Genomic DNA, 23688 nt, shown 5'->3' on the forward strand with positions numbered 1-23688 from the left:
CTTCAGCTTAAAGCCATTCCCCTTTGTCCTTCCATGCCAAAGGATGAATAAAGTTAATAATATAGAAAATATGAAAGCAGAGCTGCTGGGTTTGAGTGCAGGATTCTGGGGGAAATTCTCTCAGGGGATTTATTATCTATAGAAATAGAAATATAATTGCATCTCTGAAATGATGGCTTTTTTAATTTATAAAAAATTACTCTTTTATGTTAAAGTGGCAGAAACATACCCTGCTCATAATGGATTTTTTCAGTAGATCCTTTTTTTTTCCTCAAAAAAAAGATATTTAGGATGTGCTAATGAGGCAGCTCTGAGTCAGCTCCATCCAGGTCCCTTGGGAATGAAATATTCCTCATAACCACCCTGTGGAATGTGGGCTCCACTTCTCCAGCCTTTCTGGAATTAGCTTCCAACAATCCTCACTCCTGTTTGGAGCAGCTGGATGGAAATCAAGATTGAAAAGTGAATTTTGAATTTATTCCTTCCCTGGATCCCTGTGCTGCTTTCCCAGAGCGCTCTGAACTCATGGATCACTCTCAGGCCAGCCCTGCTCTCTGGATCTTCAAGGAATATTTCTCACAATATTTCTCACAATATTTCTCACAATATTTCTCACAATATTTCTCACAAATAAGCCTCACAAAAGCACAGAACAAGGAATTCAGCTGGGGGTGATGGGCTCAGAAGGGCTTGGCCAGGATCCAGGCCCTTGGCATGTTTTCCCAAATTTCTTTACATCCCTCCAGACCTCTCTGAAGGTTCAGCAGTTCCTGATGTAACCCTGGCTGTTTCCTGTTTTTCAGGAGATGACTTCTCACTGATACAGCAAGAGATCTATATGGTTAAAGAATGCAAACATTGCAACATAGTCGCCTATTTTGGGAGTTATCTCAGGTAAATCCCATATTTTATATCAACATTCCTGCTGCTTCTCTCCTAAAACAGTCCCAGTCTGGTTTAATCCTTGGATCCTCATTAAATCTTCTTCCAGAGGTTGAATTGCTCTTGTTTTGTTGGGTTTTTTTTTAAAGCCAACCCAATTGGCTTTAAAAAACAAAAGTGACTAATATTTTGTTTTCTCTGCTGGCCAAAAGGCTGGAATATTTTTATCACTAGGAACAGAAAGAAATTTTTCCCTTGGAGGCTCTTGTAACATATCCAGTCCTACTCACACATTTATCAGTTCTAATAGAAAAGCAGCTAATTTTTTTTTTTTCTCTAGAGCAGAATTGCCTTTGGATATTTTATTTAATTAGAGTTGTCTGGGCTATGAAAATATGGCTGGGGAGTTAAAAATCTGAGCTGCTGATTTTTCATTTTTCACAGTTCTGGTTAAAAATAGAGGCAGAACCAAGGTGGTGTCAGCTCACTGCACCTTCCATTAACGATTATGCAGGAAATCAGGGAATATTCTCCATTTCTGTGGAATTCTGCCATTTATCCATTGGCTCTGTGGGAATATAAATCTGCAATTTCCCTGCTTGGTTTTTTTTTTTCTATGAAATTTCATCTTTAGGTTTTTTGGAGGGCCTGCATTTAAATAATCCCTGCAGCCCAAATGGATTCAACTGGAATTAAATGTCTGAATTTCTAATTCCCCATTTTGGAGGGTGTGAAGAGTTTTTTTAGATATAACGAGGTAATTTCAATTTAAGACTGAGACACTGAGTTTAATTTGATATTTAATGTAATTATGCTAATAGCAGATAAATTTCAGTTAAAGCACCACCTTTGATGTTTGATAATGTTTAAATATTTCTCAGGGACTTTGCCATAAAATTTTCGTTTTAATTGGAGAAAATATATATTGATAACATGAAAATTTATATTAACAACACAAGAATTTGTATTAATAACAGTGTAACTGCTGTATCAGAATGTGTATTTTTAACAGAGAGTGATGAAGACTAATAGAAAATAATTAAAATAGTGGTGATTAACTCTGTTCTGCATCCAGATCAATCAGCTTCTGATGTCTGTGTTTTAATTTTGTTTTGGTAGCCGTGAGAAGCTGTGGATATGCATGGAATACTGTGGTGGGGGATCCCTCCAGGACATTTACCATGGTACTTGGACACTTATTTTCACATTTTTTACTTTGGGAAGCTTTCTGCAAACAGAAAAATAAATCATAAACCTACAGGGAACAGTTGGCACTGCTGTGAGGGGTTTTTTGGGCATAAATGGTGTTTTTTAGCTACAGTCAATAGATTTTGAAAGCACTTTCCAGGTTAAAAAAAAATTATATTAAAATTGACATTTTAATATTGACATAATATTTGAATAAATTTGGCATTGTATTGTATTATATTGTGTTATATTGTGTTATATTGTGTTATATTGTGTTATATTGTATTATATTATATTATATTATATTATATTATATTATATTATATTATATTATATTATATTATATTATATTATATTATATTATATTATATTATATTATATTATATTATATTTTGCTATATTTTACTATATTTTACTATATATTATTATAATTATATAATATATGTCACTACATAATAGTATAATATATAATATATAATATATAATATATAATATATAATATATAATATATTTATTCAAATATTATGTCAAAAATTATTGACGTAATATTTGAATAAATATTTAACATTTTATGGCAGAACAGTTGGATATGGACACTGTGCATGGGGTGAGGAAGCAATTTTCATTGGGAAATCTCAAAATCTGATATTCAAAGGGGAAAAATGACTCTTATTCCTGCCCCTGTGAAATACCATCTCACTCTTGTATTATTTTCCTCCCTGAAGTTTCATCTGGAGTTGTTGCTGCTGTAGAATAATTTATTGGAGTTGTTGTAAAAACAGTTGCTCTGCTTTTAAATGATAACACTGAGTTTTTGGATGCCTGAGCTCTTTCTGCTTTATTTCTCACCTATTTAATACAAACCCTTTAAAACAATTCCAAGCCCCTCAGATAGTCCCTGATATGAAATATTATTTATTTTATTATTTAGCAGAATAAAAGAATATTTTATTCTGCTAAAATATTAGCAGAAGTCACTTTTAAGTTTACTGACAATACAGAATACTACAAAAATCACTGGTAAAATAATAATTAGATTATGTGAAAACAGATTTTCTTCTCACTATTGTCTTCTTTCATGGTGCTGTTAGGGTTGTTTTTTTTTTTTACAGAAAGCCTTTCTGTAAAACAAGCAAACAAACCCCTCCTTTCAGCTCAGTGTACAATACAGATCATGTAAAACCAGCCTTTAACTTTGGCATGGACAAATCACTTTTTGGCTGCTTTACAATGTTGATTTATGTGCTCCATGTTGTAAAGTTAATTTTTGAATCTTTATTTCCAGTAACAGGACCTCTGTCAGAGTTGCAAATTGCTTATGTGTGCAGAGAAACCCTACAGGTAATGTACTTCTGCACAATAAAGTGTTTATTTTGTATAAATATAGAAAATTAGTTCAGTTCCAACACTTCTATTGGGAATCAAGCAGAAACCAATTAACCATGGTAATCTGTGATTTTCCATATTGTAAATAAAATAAAAATTACCCAGAAATTCTGGTGTGATATAGTGCAAATATTTGCTTAAATTTTGAACTGCCTGCTCACCATGTAGAAGTAAATTTAATGATGTCTGGGGCTAAAATGCTGCAACCAGATAAATAAAATTCTTTCATTTTATGACTGTTGGTAGCAAAGAAATACAAGATGAAGCATCCCTTATCTGCAAATCTCAAATGTCTTCACTTTCAAATAAAATAGATAGAAAAGAATTAAATTTATTAAATGGAACTGGCTTTGTAGGATGTTAACAAATGAATAATTCATTGTGTCTTTTATTTCCAGGGTCTTGCTTATTTACACATGAAGGGCAAAATGCACAGAGATATAAAGGTAACTTGGAACCTTGAGAAATTGACCTTACACTTCCAAGTACAGGCAAAATATTCCTGGTAAAGATTTTTAATTCTTTTTGTTTTAGGGTGCAAACATCCTCCTGACAGACCATGGAGATGTTAAATTGGGTGAGTTGCCTGAGGTTTGGAATTTGGAATTAATGGATTTAAAAGCTGTGTGGATGTGGCACTTGGGGACATGGGGAATGGCTGCACTCCAATAATAATTTCTAATTTCTAATTTCTAATTTCAATAATAATAATAATAATAATAATAATAATAATAATAATAATAATTCATTTCAAGGTCTTTTCCAGCCTAAATTATTCCATGATTATTTGGGGCAATAAAAGATGATAGAAGGTGATGACAAAGTGTGTATCCATGGCTAGGCTATGTAGGAGATGAGAAGTTTCGAATTCTATCAAGAAATTGTAGAGAATTTAATTATTCAACCACCCAGCTTTTAAACCTCCCAAATTTTTTTGGAATTTGCCAGGCTGCCATTACTTGCATATCAATTTTTATGTCTGGCTAGGATGGCAGTTGGATATATATAAATATATTTCTATCAAGAAATTGTAGAGAATTTAATTATTCAACCAGCCAGCCTTTAAACCTCCCAGATTTTCTTGGAATTTGCCAGGATGGCAGTTGTCCCTCAGAGTCTTCAAGGATCTCCTGTTTGGGAGAGCATCTCCAAAGCCTTGCAGGTGTGGAAAAGTGGGAATGCTGTGCTGGGAAAGGAGAGCTGTCTAAAGAAGGAAAAAACAGGAATAAAACCTTGACACTGAGAGGAGATTCCACTCCCTAAATCAAATTTGGCTACACGGTGGTACCTGCCTTTTGCCTGGCTGGATTTTCCCAAGTTATCCTCCAGCTTTCATGCCACCAATCAATCAAACCAAAATGGATTTAAATGATTTTTGAGTCTGTAAGAGCAGCTGATGTTTGAGAGTTCAAGCAAGGGATGATTGACCCCTAGACAGAACCTCCAGGGCAGAGAACAGATGTCCCATCACAGTTCCTCTAGAAATAACACACAAAAAGTGCCTTTTCCAAGGCATGATGCTGATTTTCCTCTTAAATTTCCTCTGCTTGATGTATTGTGAGATGGAAAAATGATCTAAGAGAGGAGCTGTGTGTAGAAAGAAAACTCTTTGATTTGAAGCTGTGTCAGTGAAAATACATTAATGAGCCTATTATTAATCTTCGACTGTTTCCCTTAATTAGTTTTTAATTTGGATGAGACATGTGATTCCTCTTTCATAAAACAGGAAGATTGGGGTTTTATAACTGTGATTTCTAAGGCTCTGATGGTTTGATTTTATTTTCCAGCTGACTTCGGGGTAGCAGCAAAAATAACAGCCACTATTGCAAAGAGGAAATCCTTTATTGGCACCCCTTACTGGTAAGAAACCACTTTGATTGCTATGCTGCAAAGCTGAGCCTGTATTGATGCCAAAAATCCTCAAATACACACATATGGCTATAGAAATTGCATAGATTCCCTTGATTCCAAGTGAAATGCCCAAAGGGTAAAAATCTGGGAAGCACTGATTGGAGCTGATCTGTTGCTGTAAAAAAAGCTACTTGATATTTGAGGCAGTGTGTTAATATATTTAAATTTATAGTTACATTTATATTTATATTTATATTTATATTTATATTTATATTTATATTTATATTTATATTTATATTTATATTTATATTTATATTTATATTTATATTTATATTTATATTTATATTTACATTTACAGTTATAGTTATATTTTCATTTACATTTACATTTCTATTTATAGTTATATTTATAGTTATATTTACATTTACATTTACATTTATATTTACATTTATATTTATTTGTTTCTCCCACTTTTATTTCTGCAGATTATTCTCCCTTTTTTGGGGGGATACCAATGGTTATTTAGTTTCTCAGCCTGACATTTTTAGTGACTAAAATAGTGTCTTTCTGATTTCTGTGCAGAAAGGAAACCAGATTTTCAAACTTATCTTTTAATCATCCCTACTGATTAATGTCTGCACGGAGGCACCATTTAATATGCAAATAATCACTGTAAACCTTGTGCTGGATTAATATGCAAATTTAGCTGGGTTTGGGCATCAGTGGGATGGTGTTTTTGGGCAAACAATGGCTTTTAATTGTTGTTGCCCTGGAGAAGGAGGGCTGAGGGCATCTGTTCATTCACACATTTCCTGGGAATGCTGCTCCCAAATCACCTCTGGGTGCTCCCCGAGAATATCTCAGGGTGATTCCCTGTTGGGAATGGGGTGATCCAGATGCATCCCCTCTCCTAAGATGCTTATTTAGATCCTCAAGGAGCTTTTGAGTACTTTGTGTCCCTGCCTTGCTCTTTAATGTGACTTTTATTTTGTGTTTTGTGTTTGTTTTTATTACGTTGTATTCAGCACATTGATTTTGTGTCCCTTAATTTGTGGTCAGACATTTCAAAAGATTATACCCACTGTTTAAAACATACAAAGTTCACATTAATTGTCATTAGATCCTTAGATCCAAGGTATTTCCAGAGCTTAGGGAAAAAAAAAACCAAAAAAACAACTCCCTGAAATGCATACTTTGTGGAATAATATTGAAATACATCATAAGTATATAGTGTATAGCTTAAATTAGTGTGCAATGTTTTGTGTATGTTAATAAAAAAATTAAAACTATTTCTGTAATGATCAAAACCCAGTCTGAACATAAAATCCTTTCCTTACTCCATTAAACATAAAAATATTTGTATTCCTCCTGTTCATTTCCCCACACCCCCGTTCTCTCTTTCTTGGGGGGAATACGAGATATTTCAAATTATAAATCCCCATCACATCCAACAATTAGACATTTCATTTAATTCTATTTATTTTGGTATGTGCATAAATAAATACCCTTACCTGTACATAATGTATGTGTTGTAAAGTTAAAATATATATTAATTTTAATAATAAGTTAACAATATAAAAATAAAGAGTGAAATGTCCTAGAATAACTTTATAATACTAGCATCCCAAATCACCTAGTTTTATATTGAGTTCTACATCTTTAAAACTAACTCTAAAAACAAAAAAAAACCAAAAAACACAGTTTGTGTTAAAAAAAATCACTCCCCCACATCCTACTCCTAGACTGAAGTGTCTGCAAAACAAACAGCAAGACACAGCTTCTCTTTAGCTTTTAATTAATTTTATTGTTTAATATTATTCCATTTCTGTTAAGTTAACAAGTTTTTCCACTTCTCTCCAAAAAAAAATTCTTCCCCCCAAACTAATTTAAAAAAAAAGTAAATTTTGTTTTCCTAGAGAAACCCCATTTAAAGCTTTTCTCCCAAATTTACCCTAAACTAAAAGAAATACGATTTCTTGGCGCCCAACGTGGGGCAAGAGAAAGTGGGAAAACCTGTGGTGATTACTAATTGTAATTTTGGTATTTGGGATAAAGCATTATTAGTTAACAATAGTTAATAATAATAATAATAATAGTAATAATAATAATAATAATAATAATAATAATAATAGTAATAGTAATAGTAATAATAAGTGGTCATCTTGTTTGGATGCATAATGTTCCTCAGGGTGGAGGCCTTCATGTGGATCTGGTCCCTAGAACATTTTGAGTTTTTAATTCCTTTTTTTACCTCTTTTGCAGTAGAGGGGCAGGGATTAGAATGGTGCTGATGATTTCTAGGAGGTTCATTTTTGCAGTTTGGAGGTTGAGGTTTGCAGTTCTCCTGGAGAGCAGGAGCTCAAGCGTTGCTTTTTGCAGGATGGCCCCCGAGGTGGCGGCGGTGGAGAAGAACGGGGGGTACAACCAGCTGTGCGACATCTGGGCCGTGGGCATCACTGCCATCGAGCTGGCAGAGCTGCAGCCACCCATGTTCGACCTCCACCCCATGAGGTTTGTGCTCCTGGGGGGCTCCAGCACCTTCCTGAATCCCAGCAGGAATTGTCAGGATTCCCTTGAAGCTGCTCTGGAGCGCTGAAGGGAAAAACTCACACCGAGATTGCTTCAGTGAATGATTGTTTTCGTGTCTGTAAGGCATCAATCTGCTAAAATCTTGTGTTTGGAATGGAAATTGGAAGCAAAATCTGGAAATTGGTCATTTTTGGTGGCACCTGGCCTAGTGGGAGGTGTCTCTGCCCATGGCAGGGGGTTGGAATGAGATGGGGTTTAAGGTCCCTTCCAATCCAAACCATTGTGGGATTCCAGAATCAAAAATCTGATGAAGAACAGGGACAGATTCACTGGTGATAGGAAACCACTAGGGAAGCCATACCCTAATATTTAACAAGATTATGGTACTAAAAATATTTTATTTAAAGATAAAATCAACAGATTCTTATCTCTCCTTTAACCCAGTGCAAACTCCAGTCCAGTTTCACCAGTATGATTCTTACCATAAAATGTTAAAGTATTCAGATTTTAGAATGAAATTATTATTGCTTTTTTACACATTATATAATTTTCCTTTCTTTCCCTTTAGGGCTCTGTTTTTAATGTCAAAAAGTAATTTTCAACCACCAAAGCTAAAGGAAAAAGCAAAATGGTAGGTGGAGCTCCTTCCTTTGATCCATATTTTATTGGAATTATGTGATCCTTGAGGTCTGTCAAACCATTTTATTTATAGATATTTATTTATTTATATTTAATTTTACAGAAAAAGGGAAAAAATATTTGTTATTGTTGAAGAAGAGACCCTTCTTTGGTGCTCTTTGTATGTTCTAGAAGAAAAATCTTTATCCTTTCCCTTTAATTCCTGTGATGGGGCATTTTAATCCTTTCCTGGTTTCTTTACCCTGTGAGAAATTCCTGGTGCCTTTCTTGGTTTATTTTCTGTACCAAAATGTTTTCCATGAAAGTTCCATGAATCAAATGGGGGGGTTTTTTTCCCCCTGTTTTATTAACTTGAAAATGTAATTATTCAAACCTGAGGTGAGATACCTGCACAATATTCTGCTTTATCACACCCTCTTGTAATCTCCTTATCAACTGTGTTAAAATCAATAATACCTTGAAAAATTCAACATAAACCCTCTTTTTCTTTAAGGTCAGCAACATTCCATAATTTTGTCAAAATAGCACTTACAAAAAATCCAAAGAAGAGACCGACAGCAGACAGACTTCTCTCTGTAAGTGACTGGGGACATTTGGTGACTTCAGGAAGGGATCTTTGGCTTCAAAATGAGGAAGAAATCAGCAGGAAACCACAGGGAAACCAATTTTCTTTAATCTTATAACTCAGGTGGTGAAATCTGAAGGCAAAACACGTTGATCAGCTGCTAGCAAGTGGATTTTGTTCAGTATTTTGATGTGTTTTTATACAATTTTTGGCCAGTTGTAGAAATTGGTTTCATGTTCTCAACCCCGGCCTTCCTGCAAGTGGCTGCCTCGGCCTTGGAGCTGTGTAAAAGTTGGACTTTCGTGACTCCCAAAAATTTCAGCAGCTCTTGATGTACTTCTGCTTTCCCAAATTCAACTGAAAACCTGATGTAAAAAAATGAAGTTCAAATGTAATTATTTCTTTGATTGGAGTTTAATTTGCAAATTGGTCCAGAGCGTGGTGTTTCCATATTTATGTTATTAGGAAATCCAGCATTAAGGAGTCATTAAAACAACACCTGAACCTCCAGAAAACACTAAAGAAATCAATAACTCTGTTAAATGTTTATTACTGAAAGTTCTCTGTTAATTTCAGGTTAAAACTCCTTTTTTTTGTGTTCTTTCCTGTGGTTACAGCACAGCTTTGTGGGGCAGCCTGGTCTCTCGAGGTCTTTAGCAGTTGAGTTGTTGGACAAAGTCAACAACCCCGAGAACCACACCCACTACGGGGAAGTGGACGATGACGATTTTGAGGTGAGAACATCTTTTATTCTCTGCTTTTCCTTAAAACTGTCTGTTTAAATGCCCTGCTTTGCTTTGGGAATATAAAACTGAAGCTCAAACAGCAGCTGGTTCTTGTTGGTTTGGTTGTTGTTGGATTCTCTTCCCTCACCTGTGGGTCCCTCCCTGCAGCCTCACTCCGTTATCCGCCACACCATCCGCTCCACCAACAGGAACATCCGGGCAGAGAGGACGGCATCCGAGATCAACTGTGAGTTCCTGCTCTGCTTCCCCCTTCCTTGGGCTGGGATTTGCCTCGGGAAAGGGAATGAAATCTTGGGATTGCAGTGAGGATCAGCTGGGCAAGCTTGGGTCCGTTTCCCCGTGCTCGGCGTCATCTCGTTCTTGTTTTCACTTCTTGTCAGGTTTGGTTTTGTGTTTTTTTAAAATTTTGTTTCTTCTGTTTATCTTCTCTTTGTTTACTTTTCTTCCCTGATTTTAGGCATTTCAATGGGAATAATTTTGGCAAGTTTTGGACCTTTTCACCGTGCCTCATTTCATCTCAGTACATTTGGTTGTAGTCATTCCCTTTCAAATACTCTCTTTTTTTCAATTTAAATTTTCTTGACCTTATCTCCTTTCCAGAGTTTTTGTTCAACTCCATCCTCTAATTTCAAGATTCCATTCCCTTTCCTGAAAGGAAGAATTTCAGGAAAGGGAATGAAATCCTGGGATTTCAATGAGGATCAATTGGGCAAGCTTTGGTCCATTTCCCTGCACTTTGTGTCATCCCATTTGCTTTTCTTGTTTTCACTTTGTATCAGACTTGGTTTTTTGTTTGAAAATTCATTTCTTCTGTTTCTCTTCTGTCTCTTTATTCCCTGATTTTAGGGAATTCAATGGGAATAATTTTGGCAAGTTTTGGTCCTTTTCACTGCACCTCATTTCATCTCCGTGCATTTGATTGTAGTCACTCCATTTCAAATTTTCTGTTTTATTCAATTTCATTTTTATTTGACCACATCTCCTTTCCAGAGTGTTTGTTCAATCTGTCCTCCAATTTCAAAATTTCATTCCCTTCCCAGAAATCTCTTTCCATTTGGGAAGCAAACCCTGGAGAAGCAGCGTGTGAATCTTCAATAATAATTATTCAAAACTAAAATTAACATTAGTATTGATAAACTGCTCAGATGGATTTAAGCTGAATTGCTGAAGGTAGAAATGGTTTTATCTCCAGGTTTGATCAAATTTGGTGTAGCACCCACACTGGCAGCTCCTCTGCACCACCTGCATCACACACTGAGAAATTTGCTCTTCAAGAACTTCTTTCTCCTCTTTCCCATCCATTTCAAAGTGACAAGTGGTTAAATAATTTCATTTTTGTCACTTGGTATTTGCTTTTGGCCTTTCTTGTGGGTGTCATATTTGCAGGTTGGAGCACTCTGAGGCTGATAGTGAAGTGCTGCTCTTTTGAGAGGCAAATTCAGAGTTGTGTACACAATATTTAGAGCTGTTCCTGCCTGCATTTCACTGTAGTGAGCACTGAAAGGATCCCAGTGCAGGATTGTGTGTATTAATTATGAAATTATTGTATTTTATAGTTGATAAGCTGCAGTTTGAGCCCCCTCTACGGAAAGAAACAGAGGCTCGGGATGAAATGGTGAGGACAAGTTTGGGTTTCCTTTATTTATTAAAATCACAGCACCTTCAATATTTTGTGGTTCAACCCTTAGCAGCTTGCTGGAAAAATGTTTTTATAGTTCCCTAAGTGACCCTTTCTGGATTTTTCACGATAAATTTTTGTTTTCCTGTTACTTATTGCTGCTTGATCTGGACATGACACCATATCCAGGTGCTACTTTTAACTCTAAGAAGAAAAGAAGTTATCAGTAATTGCTTTATAGTTTGTAAGGTGTTATTTCTCTTTGGAATTTGATTTTACTGCTTGTGGATTGTTATGCAGGGTTGGGGAATCCCTCAGGCCTCTTTGTGTGGGTTGGGAAAGGTACTTTAAGATATTTTAATTTGACAGGGGGGAAATAAAATGACAATTTCTGCACCCTCAGGTTGTGGCAGCTGGCAATGACTTTGCTTCACATTGGAATCCTTTTGTTGATGGAAGCAACAAGTAAGTGCAGATAAAACCAACTTTCATTTCTGTGACTTATTATGAAACTGAAGGAAAAATGAGTTCTGTTTAAAAAATCAAACCATAAGCCATGATTCACTTTAATATTGATAAATTAAGGAGATGTTACCCAGTGTGCAGCCTTCCTTCTGCTTGGTCAATTCTCTTGGAGAGTGACTTTTAATCTCTTTCAACCACCAGCAGTAGCTTGTTTTAAGTTTGTAGGTGGGGAGTGAAGTGTAAATGCACGACCAGGACAGCGACATAACACAGGCACAGTGAATTTCCTGCAGCAGAGCTGAGTTCAGGATCCTGCTCTGGCCTCACACTTCTCTTCTGAGCCGTGACTGTGGTTGTGACATCCTGTGACAAGGCCTGTGCACAGCCCTGAACTCGAGAAAGGGAAGGAGAAACCGGTTCTGAATGTTGAGTTTTACCAAGCTCAGTAACACTGCACCACTCCTCCTGCCGTGGGTGTCATTTTTAACTCAGCCATGGAGTGTTTTGGGGTGAAATGTTTTAGGGAAAGATGTGTTTCTAGCTGGTTTCCCTGGGATAAAGCAGGCCTGAAGTACAGGAGCACAACTCTCTCCAAGTTAGGACTGAATTTTTTTAGGTGTGTACCTTCTTTTTGCTGCTAAAATGTGGATTCTGCCTTTAAAGGCAATCCCTGTATTTGCAGTCAGGAGTGTGGAGGTTCAGATGTAGGGAAAGATGATATCTGGGCTCAAATCATTGCTCAGCTCAAAGGGACTGTTTCCCATCTTTATTTGGAGCTCAGCAGCAGACAGTGAATTTCTCTGGCTTTTTTTTCTGCAGATAAAAGCCTTGCATAAGCTGTCAGCTGACATTACAGCCCCCTGGAAAGCTGGTGGAGATTGCCAGCATTTGAGCCTTTTTTAACATCCTGGTTTTCCTGCTCCCAGACTCGTTGGAGCAGGAGTTTGGGGGGCTCTGGCTCTCCCCTGCCCTGTTTTCCTCCCCTCCCTGTGCCCTGGGTTTGTTGGTGTGACCCTGCAGAGCTGTGGATTGAAGCCTTGCTGGGAGTGCTGGATTTTCTGCAGGCAGCTGGAATCTGTGGGCTCCAGGAGCAGGCAGGGAGGGAGAGGAGCTTCTCCTGGCACAGGGACTCAAGGATTTGATCCTGTTCCTGTGGCTTTGTCTGTAGCAGGCTGTGCTAAAGCTGCAGCAAACATTCCCAGGGCTATAAATCAATAAATAGGTACAGATTCCTTTGGAAGGAGGGCAGGGACAGCAGTCCTGGATGGTGAATCCGTGCTGCTCACTTGGAAACCACTTCCAGTTGGAAAGATAAACAGGAAATGCATAACTCCTCAGTCCCAGCAGTTGTGAGTAATCCCTGGGATGTCCAGAGAGGATGTGTGCTGGGGGGTCCTGGCTTTTCATGCCCTTTGGCTTTTATCAGAGTGGATGCTTAGGGATTGCTTTGACTTAGGAATTATTGGACTGGAAAGGGGAATACCAGAATGTGTACCTGGTGATGGAGCTGATCCCTTGGTTTCCTCACTGCAGCATTTTAAAATTACTTTTCTGAAAATGTCCTGCATTATGGAGGTGTTTATTATTAATGATTTCCATAGAGTCCCAGAATGGTTTGGGCTGGAAGGGACCTCAAAGCCCACCCAGTTCCACCCCTGCCATGGGGCAGGGACACCTTCCACCATCCCAGCTTGTTCCAAGCCCTGTCCAGCCTGGCCTTGGACACTTCCAGGGATCCAGGGGCAGCCACAGCTTCTCTGGGCAACAAGAACCTTTGAAAAATAAAGTCTTTTTCTCCTTTAAATTTTTAATAGTTCCTGTTGGCAGCTGTCTGCTGCTTTCCCTCAGAAGTGACTTGCAGGGATATTTCACATTAATCCAAATTTGGCTGGCTTGTCCTGGTCATTGCCCTTTAAAGACACAGCTTGAAAATTGCCATTTTGCAAAATTTTATCAAGGTTTTTATTTTTTCTTCAAGGTTATATTTTCAGCGCTGCTTTGATCATCTCGCCACAATTTCTTTTTTTTCTTCTCCCTGGAGTAGTTTTGAAACAAAAATTCCCACTGTAGTGAGAAACAATCTGGGTCTTTTGTGTACATGTATAAATAAGGAAACTTCCCTTTAAAGGCTTTTCTCCATTTGTCTCCCAGTAACCTCCTCAGTTCTTTTTTTTATCTTTTTATATTGTACTGTTATTAGACATTTCAACAATATTTGAAATGCCAGGTAGGGAACTGAAAGCTGATGGTGTGGGAGAGAGATCCAGTGATTTTTAGTGGGTGAGGAGAAGGAAGGGACCTTACAGAGTGGAAAAGGGCTTAGTGCAGAGAATGATTTATTTTGGAAAGGGCTGGGAGATGCTTGTTGTGAAACTCAGTGACATCAGGGATGGGTTGAGTTGCACGTGTCGACCTCAGAGCTGAGCTCTTAATTTTATAAACATTCTGCCTTAGGGGACTGCTCACAAAATTTGGCGATGGGAGTGAAGATGTTGAAGAGTGAGTGGATTTCCTTCCTGTACAGTTGCTCTGCTCCAAAACCTCTTCCCTCAAAATGCTGCAGGAGGCTTTGCCACTCACCGAGCGAGGGCTGGCTGCTCTCACAGGCCAAACACGCGCTTGGCTCCTTCCCTGATCCTCAGGAGAAACCCCAAAGCTCTGCTTTCTGCCCTGCTCGCCTTCCTGAGTTATTTTAAAGCTCCTGTGGAAGTGTCTGATACATAAAAGCAGATTTTATGTTGATGAATCCATCGGCCATGAGTGAGGCGTGGTAGTGGCAGGATGATCCTGCACAGCTCAGGTGTCAGAATCTTTGTCTGGTCCAAAATCAAGGCTTGAAAATGGAATCCCAGAATGGTTTGGTTGGAAGGGACATTAAAAATCATCTTGTTTCACACCCCTGCCATGGCAAGGACACTTTCCACTATCCCAGGCTGCTCCAAGCCCTGTCCAGCCTGGCCTTGGACACTTCCAGGGATCCTGGTGCAGCCACAGCTTCTCTGGGCAGCCTGTGCTGGGTGCCCACCTTCACAGGGAAGATTTTCTTCCCAATATCTCACCTAAATCTACCCTTTTCCAGCTTAAAACCATTCCTCCTTGTGCTGTCACTCCAGGCCCTTGTCTAAAGTCCCTGCAGCCTGAGATCCAGTCCCTGAATGTTTATTCACTCACAAACTTTGCATATCCTTCCCCACAGATTGCTCTATAACATTGGTATTTATGAAAGAACTGGAGTTTATCAAAAACCAACATTTCTAACGAGATTAATGAGCTTCTCCCCTGCTCTTGCAATTCTGGTTTAACCCTGTGTGTGCAAAGCTCTGCTCTGCCTTTTCTGTGCCTCTGGTTAATCTTATTTCCAGTCCTCAAGGAGTTCTGGGTTTGGTTTAACTCAGACAGCTGCTGTCCTTTTCATTGCAGATCGACACTAAAGCGAGCTGGGCCACCCCCGCTGCCTCCCAAGGTGAGAAATGTGGGATTTAAGGGATTTAGCCAGACTGGGATGGCCTCTTGTTCTGCATTCTGCCTGTGATACTCCATCAGAGAGGAGCCTCTGAAATTATTCTGCTGTCAGATGTTTTATTTTCATGGAGCCACGCATCTCTTGAGCTGGAAATGCCCACAGGGATCATCCAGGGCAGCTCCAGGCCCTGCACAGACCCCCCAACAATCCCAGCCTGGGCATCCCTGGGAGAAGTCTCCAAACCCTCCTGGAGCTCCGGCAGCCTCGGGAATGTCACCATTCCCTGGGCAGTGCTCTGGGGGAAGAACCTTTCCTGAAATCCAACCTAAACCACCCAAACACAGCTCCAGCCCTTCCCTCAGGTCCTGTCCCTTTCACCAGGGAGCTTTTTATCTTTCTTATATTGTGGTGCCCAAAATCACACACACATTACAAAAGCTGACACATTTTTTATATAGCAGCAGTCTGACTTCAACTTTTCTGAGGTTTGTCCTTCCCGGGTGCCATTCCCAATTCCTCACATTTCCCAAGTAACCATTCCCCTCTTTGGTTCCTTGCAGCCCAGGATGAACAATTACCCTGAGGAAAACCTCCCAGATGACAACAGATGCCAGACAATAAAACACTTCCCAGACTCCCAGAGCAGAGCCCCAGCAGCCCACAGGAGACAGAGCATCCCAGTTTGTGGGCCCCAAGCAGATTCCTGCCCCATGGGCATGACCAGCAGCATCAGCAGCCCTGGATTGCTCACAGCCAGATACAGCGACCTGGGTAAATGCCTTACCTGTGTTAAAGCTGCCTTGGAGAAGGAATTGCTTCCAGAGCCAGCTGTTCCCAGTAGAAAATATTTTAAAACAAGCTGATCACGAGGCAAAGTTTTCCTTTTTCCATGTGTGGTTCTTATTAAAGCCTTTGCCCCATGGTGGGGATGTTGTTCCCAAAACAAGGCCACTCAGCCAGTCAGTCCCATTACTGTGATGCCTGCAGGAGCAGGAGAAAAACAATGAATGTGTGGGGAGGACCTTGCCACAGCTTTATTCTCAGTGGGATTTGTCCCAGGGGATGTTTGGATAATGGGAATTGTGCAGCTCAGCCTGGACACCGTGCTGGGAAGGGTCCAGCTCCCTGAGATGTACCTATGGAATTTCAGAGCTCACTCCTCCTCTCCAGCCCAGCACAGGGGAGAGGAGATTTTTTATTTCACTTTGTCAAATAAGCTGCAAACCATATCTGGGCTCTTTTTCAGGCAATGGGAATGGGATGCTGAAACACATTGAGGAAAACACAGAAGGACCCGGACAAATCCCTCAGCTGCCACGGAAAAAGGAGAAGAGAGATTTCCCTGTAGGTGTTGTGACTCTGGGGCTGGTGTCACTGTCGTGTCCTCGAGCTGATCAGTGCACAGGAGGGGTTTTATGATCTTTTTTTCTTTCTTCCCACAGAAACCAGCAATCAATGGTTTGCCTCCGACTCCGAAGGTGCTGGTAAGAAATCCACGTGCACTGGGAATTACAGAATTACTGGGAATTCCTCCTCTCTCTGGTGTGGAAAGTTTATGCTGGATTAAGGCACCAACTCACTTGGGGGGATTTTCTGCATCTCACAGCCAGTTGCTTTTCCAGTGCTGAATCCACAGTATTTGTTTCCATTTTTTGAAACCTTCCTGTCACTTTTCTGGATGTGAAGAGTTGGAGGCTTCCCTGCCTCCCTGAGTTATCTCCAGTGGCAGCCCCTGCTTAGGAAGAGAAATAGGAAAATGTTGTAGAGATGAGAAAGTTCTTCCTGTTTTCCCTTCATCTGCCATTTTATACGCACTCAATATTCATGTTTTTTATATTCAATAAGCAATAGTCAATATTGATATAACATAGAATAATTTAGATTGGAAAAGCCCTCTACGATCACTGAGTCCAACCATTCCCCCAGCACTGAGCCTTGTCCCCAGGTGCCACATCCACACGGATTTTAAATCCCTCCAGGGTGTATTGTTCTTACCCAGCAGGTACCTAAAGCTGTTGATACCATTTTGAGCCCTCTTTGCATTTTTGAATGTCCATGAATTCAAATTAAAAGCAGTGAAAGGTTGTGTGTGTTCAGCTGTGTGTGAGTGGCCAGGAAATCAACTCTTCATACTCTAAATTTGTTTCAGGTTTCAGTTTTGGTGTCTTTCAGATGGGAGCCTGTTTTTCCAAAGTCTTTGATGGTTGTCCTTTGAAGATTAATTGTGCAACTTCATGGATACATCCAGATACTAAAGGTAAAGTTATGTTAGGGTTTGGTGATGGGCTTGGGAAAGAAAATAAATTTGTAAAGTTATTTTAGATTTGCATTTGAAAGCTCCCAAAGTGGGAAGGGAATAATCCCTTTCCATTGATATTTCAGATCAGTACATCATCTTTGGCACAGAAGAAGGGATCTACACTCTGAATTTGAATGAACTTCACGAAGCAACCATGGAACAGGTGAGTTCTGGTGGGTTGAACACACAGAAAAGATTTGGGGATATTATGGAGCAATGAACTCTGGCACTGGAGGGAAAAAGTGGATACCAGGTTCTGGGGTTTAAATGATTCCCATCAAAGCCAATAAGGAAAACCTAAAAATTATTTGTTCCCTGACCTTCCTGCATTTTTCAGTTGCTGCTTGTGCAACTCTGCTGTCAAATCTTAAATCTCCTTGGAAAAATTCCCCTTCTCCCTCCATTCCATCCCCACTAGATGGCACATTGCAGCTCCTTGGATGCAAACCCCTCCATCATTTAATTCAGCTGCTGTTGTTATCCCCAAGAAGATTTTCCTGGGCTTTCTAACCCTTTCCAAAGCCATTTCGTGAAGTCATGATCTTAAATCTGGTGTTTCAGAGTCAGGGTGTTCTTGGAATCTCATTCCTTGTGTGTTTTCCTGAATTATTTCATCTGACAGTCTTCTCTGGGCGTTTCCACGTGGTTTTTTATGTCCCAGTGAAGTGTTGGATGTGCCACTGGTGGGTAGGGAGAACATTCACTGCATTCCAAACAAAGTTTCTTTCTCCATGAGAGCATTCCCAGCTGGCAGAGGTCAGGTGTGACCACCTCAAATCCACAGCCTTGTGTCACACCACTTGTTCCCACATTTCCTTTTATCCATTTGATGATTTCTGCCCTCCAGATTCACATTCTGAACGGTTTCTTCAATTTTTAATTCTGGTTGCATTTTCCAGAGTGCTTCCTGACTGTCCAAGGTTAATATCTCCCAGTTCCAGGAGGATATTTTTATTCCATTTGTAGTTTTTCAGTGGAAACACTGAATAAACCCAATGCTATTCTATTAAACAGAAAATTGCTTGGAAATACTCAGGGTTTGTGTCCAACCAATTGGATATTTTGTTTCTACACTTTCTCCTACACCTATTTCTTACTTTGCTTGTGGAAGTGGCACACAGGACAGAGTGTTCTAGAATCATGGAATGGTTTGGGATGGAAGGGAACTTAAATCCCATCCATTTCCACCTCTGCCATGGTCAGAGACACTTCCACTATCCCAGACTGCTCCAAGCCCATCCAGCCTGGCCTTGGACATTTATTCCAGTGTTCCATGGTCTGTCTGTGCAGGGCTAAGGGTCCAGAACAGGGAATAAACAGGAATTTTAAACAGGATTTTCTCCAGTGGATCCCTGCAGAAATGATGGTTGGAGCAGGCAGAGAAAATCAGAGTTAAAAAATCCTGTATAATTCAATCTGTTAATTGAATTTTTTCCTTTTTTTCCAGTTATTTCCTCGAAAGTGCACCTGGCTCTACGTTATCAACAACACCTTAATGTCCCTGTCAGGTGAGTGTAAATAGAAGGGAAATGATGACAGAGATCAATAAACAGGAACATTTAAAATGCAGATTGAGTGCAATGTGTTTGGTCCAATCCAGGGAGAGCTCAGAGCCCCTGGCAGGGCCTGAAGGGGCTCCAGGAGAGCTGGAGAGGGACTGGGGACAAGGGATGGAGGGACAGGACACAGGGAATGGCTCCCAGTGCCAGAGGGCAGGGATGGATGGGAGATTGGGAAGAAATTCTTCCTTGTGAGGATGAATTGTGGCTGCCCCTGGATCCCTGGGAGTGCCCAAGGCCAGGTTGGACAGGGTTTGGAGCAGCCTGGGACAGTGGGAGGTGTCCCTGCCATGGCAGGGGTGGGATGGGATGGGATTTCATGTCCCTCCCAACCCAGACCACTCTGGGATTCTGTGGTCCTAAAACAAAACCTGTGTCCCTTTGAAGGAGAATGAGGTGGCTTTCAAGTATTGCTGATCCAGCAGTTTTGCTGCTTGGATTTACTGATTCCTGGGCAATCAGTTGTGCTGGAATAGAACATTCCAGACAGGAATGAGGCACTGTGCCATGGAGGCTGATGGTGGGGCTGTGCCTTTAAACCTGCAGGATTTATATAACACTTGTCTTGGTTTATAGATGAGAAAATATCCTAATATAATTTATTGTTGTTTTATAATAACAGCCTTTAAAAAATGTTTACATAAAGGTAACTGTAATGAAATGATCTTCTCTATATTCATTATGATTTTTATCTTCTTTTATTTTACTTCATATCTGGACTTGACCTACCTGACACCTGTTTGTAGAAGGTAATTTTTCCATATTGCATTTTCCTGAACATTGCAGTTCTGTGCTGGAGGAGTGGCTGAGATGTCAACTGTGCCTTTCTCTCTTACAGGGAAAACATTCCAGCTCTACTCCCATAATTTAATAGCATTGTTTGAACAAGCCAAAAAAACAGGATTAGCTGCTCATATTCAAACCCACAGATTTCCAGACAAAATATTACCAAGGTACAAACCTTTCACTTACAGACAATTATTAATAAGTGAAAATGGCCATAAATTGTCTTGGTGCTGTTGAGTTGTTACATGAAGGGCCCTGACATCTGTTGCTGATGCATTTTTTGGTGATTATTATTCCAGGAAATTTGCCTTAACAACCAAGATCCCTGACACAAAAGGATGCCACAAATGCTGTATAGGTGAGCAGACAAATCCAGCTTTGCCATTTATTTCCCTGGTCATGGCATGTCTGAAACTCTTTTTAATCTTTGTTCAGAAAAAAAAACTGAGGGAATTGGGGTAGTTCAGCCTGGAAATGTTCCAGAGTGACCTAATTGGGGCATTTCAGTGCTTGAAGGAGCTACAGGAAAGATGGAGAGAAATTTCTTTCCAAGGGATGGAGTGCCAGGACAAGGGGGAATGGCTTCCCACTGCCAGAGGGCAGGGTTAGATGGGATATTGGGATTAAATCCTTCCCTGAGCCCTGGCACATCCACAAACAGAATTTCTGCTTTGTCACCTTGGCTCAAGGTGTGACCCAGTTCCAGTTTGTAGTGAGGAAAACTTGAATATTTTCCACCAAGAAAGGATCAGTAAGAATAAAATCTCTGGCAGCCTGGGGAGGGCAGAGCCCCAAGTGCAGTTTGAAGGGCACAGAAAGAGTTAAAGTTTGGGAAGTTGTGGGTTTGTCTGCAGCTTGGGCTGCCTGCACAACATTTGTGTCCTTTCCAGTGCTGGCCCTGACGTTGTGTGAAATCAGAATCATGGAATTAGCAAGGCTGGAAAAGCCCTCTAAGATCATCCATCCATAACCCACATCCCCAAGTGCCACATCTGCAGATTGAACCTTTCCACCCCTAAAAATGAATAGAAAGCTGCACACTTGGAGATCCTGTTCAGCTCATCTAAAGTGCCCACAACAGCCACATTCACAGATAATTCCTGAATTCTTGCTTCTGTGTCCAGCTGAGCTTAAAAAATCCACCCCCAAGGCCTGTTTCTTGTATTTCATGAGCTGTCAGAGCTCCCCAGGAGCTTCCCACCTTCCCTGCTTGGGAATTGTTTTATTCCAATCCCAGCCTGACTCCCACAGCCCCAGGGTGGGGCACTGCAGCTTTTCTGCCCACTCAGCCTCGGAATCGGGGCTCCAGGAATGCAGCTGGTTATTAATTAAAGCTGTAATTGAATTTATCTGGAATGTGGCACAGTATTAATCACTGTGGATGTTGGAATGGGAAGCCAGAAGGCAACAAGTGGGAAACTGATGGAACAAGATGGGCTTTAAGGTCCCTTCCAAGCCTAATCATGCCATGATATAATTTTATAATGCTATTTCTTAACTCATTTGTAAAGATAGCTGTAGGGTTGGGTTTTTATTTCAAGTGTGCATTGAACTTGCAGGGTTTTAAAAAGACTGTTTTCTGTTTGTTTGGTTTTTTTATTTTCTGTAGTACGAAATCCATACACAGGCCACAAGTACCTGTGTGGTGCATTGCAGTCTGGAATTGTTCTGCTCCAGTGGTATGAGCCAATGCAGAAATTCATGTTAATAAAGGTAAGCATTTACTTCTAGTTGAGTTCAGTAATTATGCAGTTGTTGAAATAACCTTTCCAGAGTTTGTGATGGAAAGTACACCTCAGGCTGGTGCCATTTGTGGGTTGTGAACACTTGAAAATCTGGCTGGACACATTTTGACTCAGAAAATCTTGTGACTGAAGTAATTTAAGTAATATAAAAGTCATTGAAGCGCTGGATCAAGCCCAGAACAGGCAATAACAGATCCACCTCTGCCCAGCTTTAAGAGCAGTGAAAATTCTGTATATTTATACTTTGTGCATGTTGTTGCAGAGCCATTTCAAGGTAAAAGCAAATTGACAGAGGCCTGCTGATGTTTTGTTTTCCCAGCACTTTGATTTCCCCCTGCCCAGCCCTCTGAACGTGTTTGAGATGCTGGTGATCCCGGAGCAGGAGTATCCCATGGTGTGTGTGGCCATCTCCAAGGGCTCAGAGCCAAACCAGGTGGTGCAGTTTGAGACAATCAACCTGAACTCTGCATCCTCGTGGTTCACAGAGATCGGGGCAGGTGAGGCCCTTGGTCCCTCTAACAGCTGCTTTGATGGAATGTTGGATATTCCTTCCCTGGAGCTGTTTGGAAACTCTTCAGGCTTGGCAGCTTCTCTGCCTGAAGCTGATCCCACGTGGAGAGGGACTGGGGACAAGGGATGGAGGGACAGGAGACAGGGAATGGCTCCCAGTGCCAGAGGGCAGGGATGGATGGGAGATTGGGAATTGGGAATTCCTGGCTGTGAGAATGGGGAGACCCTGGAATGGAATTCCCAGAGGATCTGTGGCTGCCCCTGGATCCCTGGAAGTGCCCAAGGTCAGGCTGGACATTGGGGCTGGAGCAGCCTGGGACAGTGGGAGGTGTCCCTGTCCATCCAGGGGGTGGGATGAGATGGGATGGGATGGGATGGGATGGGGTGGGATGGGGTGGGATGGGATGGGGTGGGATGGGATGGGATGGGGTGGGATGGGATGGGATGGGGTGGGATGGGATGGGATGGGATTTAAGGTAATTCCCAATCCCAGCTATTCTGGGATTCCCTCATTCTCTGTCGTGCTCACCTGCCCACATCAGTACAAACTGTCCTTACAAATCACCTTCAATTTTCTGTATTTCCTTCAGCACCAATCAGAGACTGCTGGTTGGGTTCTCCTGCTCTTGCCTTTCCTTTCCTCCATAAAAACTCCCAGAAATGGATTCTTGTCCCTCCTCCAGCCCTTGGGGCAGGGTTGTTATCTTCAGCTGGCTCTTAAAAAGCAAAGATTTGGGTTATTTTTAAGACCTGGTTGATACTTTGCAGCTGCTTTTCTCCTTTGTCTTTGTTGGATGTACATTTTTACCTTTAAATACTGCTTTTTAGCAGCTGTAGGAACTAACTTCATTAGTAAAAACTAGGGGAAAAAAGTCTATTAAACCAGTTTATTATCATCACAATAATCTTTCCAGATGTTGTTTTATGGGAAAAGAGTGGAGGTTTAGGAATTAAAAGTCCTTTTGTTTATTGTGGGGCCTCTCTATGGAGGAAGCTGTACTGAACCATGGCATAAAATGTGTTTTCTCCAGTAAAAGTTGTGTTTTCCTATTAAATACCTGCTTTGACCAGAGAGGTTTGTCCTTCTCCCTAAACATTCTGGGATCTTAGAGCCTTTAAAAATCAGAGTAACCAAAAGAAAATAAAAACCAAAATCAGAGTAACAAAGAGCACAGTGAAAAGAGCTTGGAGGGGAGAGGGGCAGAGTCTCTTGATGTGATATAAAATATAAAATACAAAACAATCTGTTTTTTTCCCCAGGCAATCAGCAGTTGGATGCCATTCACGTGACACAGCTGGAGAGAGACACTGTCCTGGTCTGCCTGGACAGTGAGTAACACAAAACTCTTGGATAATTCACTACACCTCGTGCAAAACTTGGGCTGCCACAGTTGTTGATTTGAACTTCACCACGAGTTTTTTTGGGTTTTTTTACCTCCCTACATTATTAATTTGTG

The 23688-nt window shown here is 40.4% G+C and overlaps 1 protein-coding gene across 1 annotated transcript in view; it reads left to right on the forward strand.

The window, feature by feature from the left end:
* MAP4K5 (mitogen-activated protein kinase kinase kinase kinase 5) overlaps nucleotides 1–23688 on the forward strand; it is a 56951-nt gene that overhangs the window by 27550 nt on the left and 5713 nt on the right. The window contains exons 3-28 of the mRNA XM_058829981.1: nucleotides 804–894; nucleotides 2002–2066; nucleotides 3356–3411; nucleotides 3855–3902; nucleotides 3991–4033; nucleotides 5244–5316; nucleotides 7687–7818; nucleotides 8405–8467; nucleotides 8969–9050; nucleotides 9658–9774; nucleotides 9934–10012; nucleotides 11343–11401; nucleotides 11808–11869; nucleotides 15290–15332; nucleotides 15893–16103; nucleotides 16579–16676; nucleotides 16775–16816; nucleotides 17505–17589; nucleotides 17715–17794; nucleotides 19079–19139; nucleotides 19937–19939; nucleotides 20029–20143; nucleotides 20276–20334; nucleotides 21586–21689; nucleotides 22041–22218; nucleotides 23492–23560. Of these exons, the coding sequence (XP_058685964.1) occupies nucleotides 804–894; nucleotides 2002–2066; nucleotides 3356–3411; nucleotides 3855–3902; nucleotides 3991–4033; nucleotides 5244–5316; nucleotides 7687–7818; nucleotides 8405–8467; nucleotides 8969–9050; nucleotides 9658–9774; nucleotides 9934–10012; nucleotides 11343–11401; nucleotides 11808–11869; nucleotides 15290–15332; nucleotides 15893–16103; nucleotides 16579–16676; nucleotides 16775–16816; nucleotides 17505–17589; nucleotides 17715–17794; nucleotides 19079–19139; nucleotides 19937–19939; nucleotides 20029–20143; nucleotides 20276–20334; nucleotides 21586–21689; nucleotides 22041–22218; nucleotides 23492–23560 (2118 nt within the window). The remainder of the gene's footprint in view (nucleotides 1–803; nucleotides 895–2001; nucleotides 2067–3355; nucleotides 3412–3854; nucleotides 3903–3990; nucleotides 4034–5243; nucleotides 5317–7686; nucleotides 7819–8404; nucleotides 8468–8968; nucleotides 9051–9657; nucleotides 9775–9933; nucleotides 10013–11342; nucleotides 11402–11807; nucleotides 11870–15289; nucleotides 15333–15892; nucleotides 16104–16578; nucleotides 16677–16774; nucleotides 16817–17504; nucleotides 17590–17714; nucleotides 17795–19078; nucleotides 19140–19936; nucleotides 19940–20028; nucleotides 20144–20275; nucleotides 20335–21585; nucleotides 21690–22040; nucleotides 22219–23491; nucleotides 23561–23688) is intronic.

The sequence above is a fragment of the Poecile atricapillus genome, chromosome 1 (assembly GCF_030490865.1).
Source record: "Poecile atricapillus isolate bPoeAtr1 chromosome 1, bPoeAtr1.hap1, whole genome shotgun sequence".
Lineage (NCBI taxonomy): Eukaryota > Metazoa > Chordata > Aves > Passeriformes > Paridae > Poecile > Poecile atricapillus.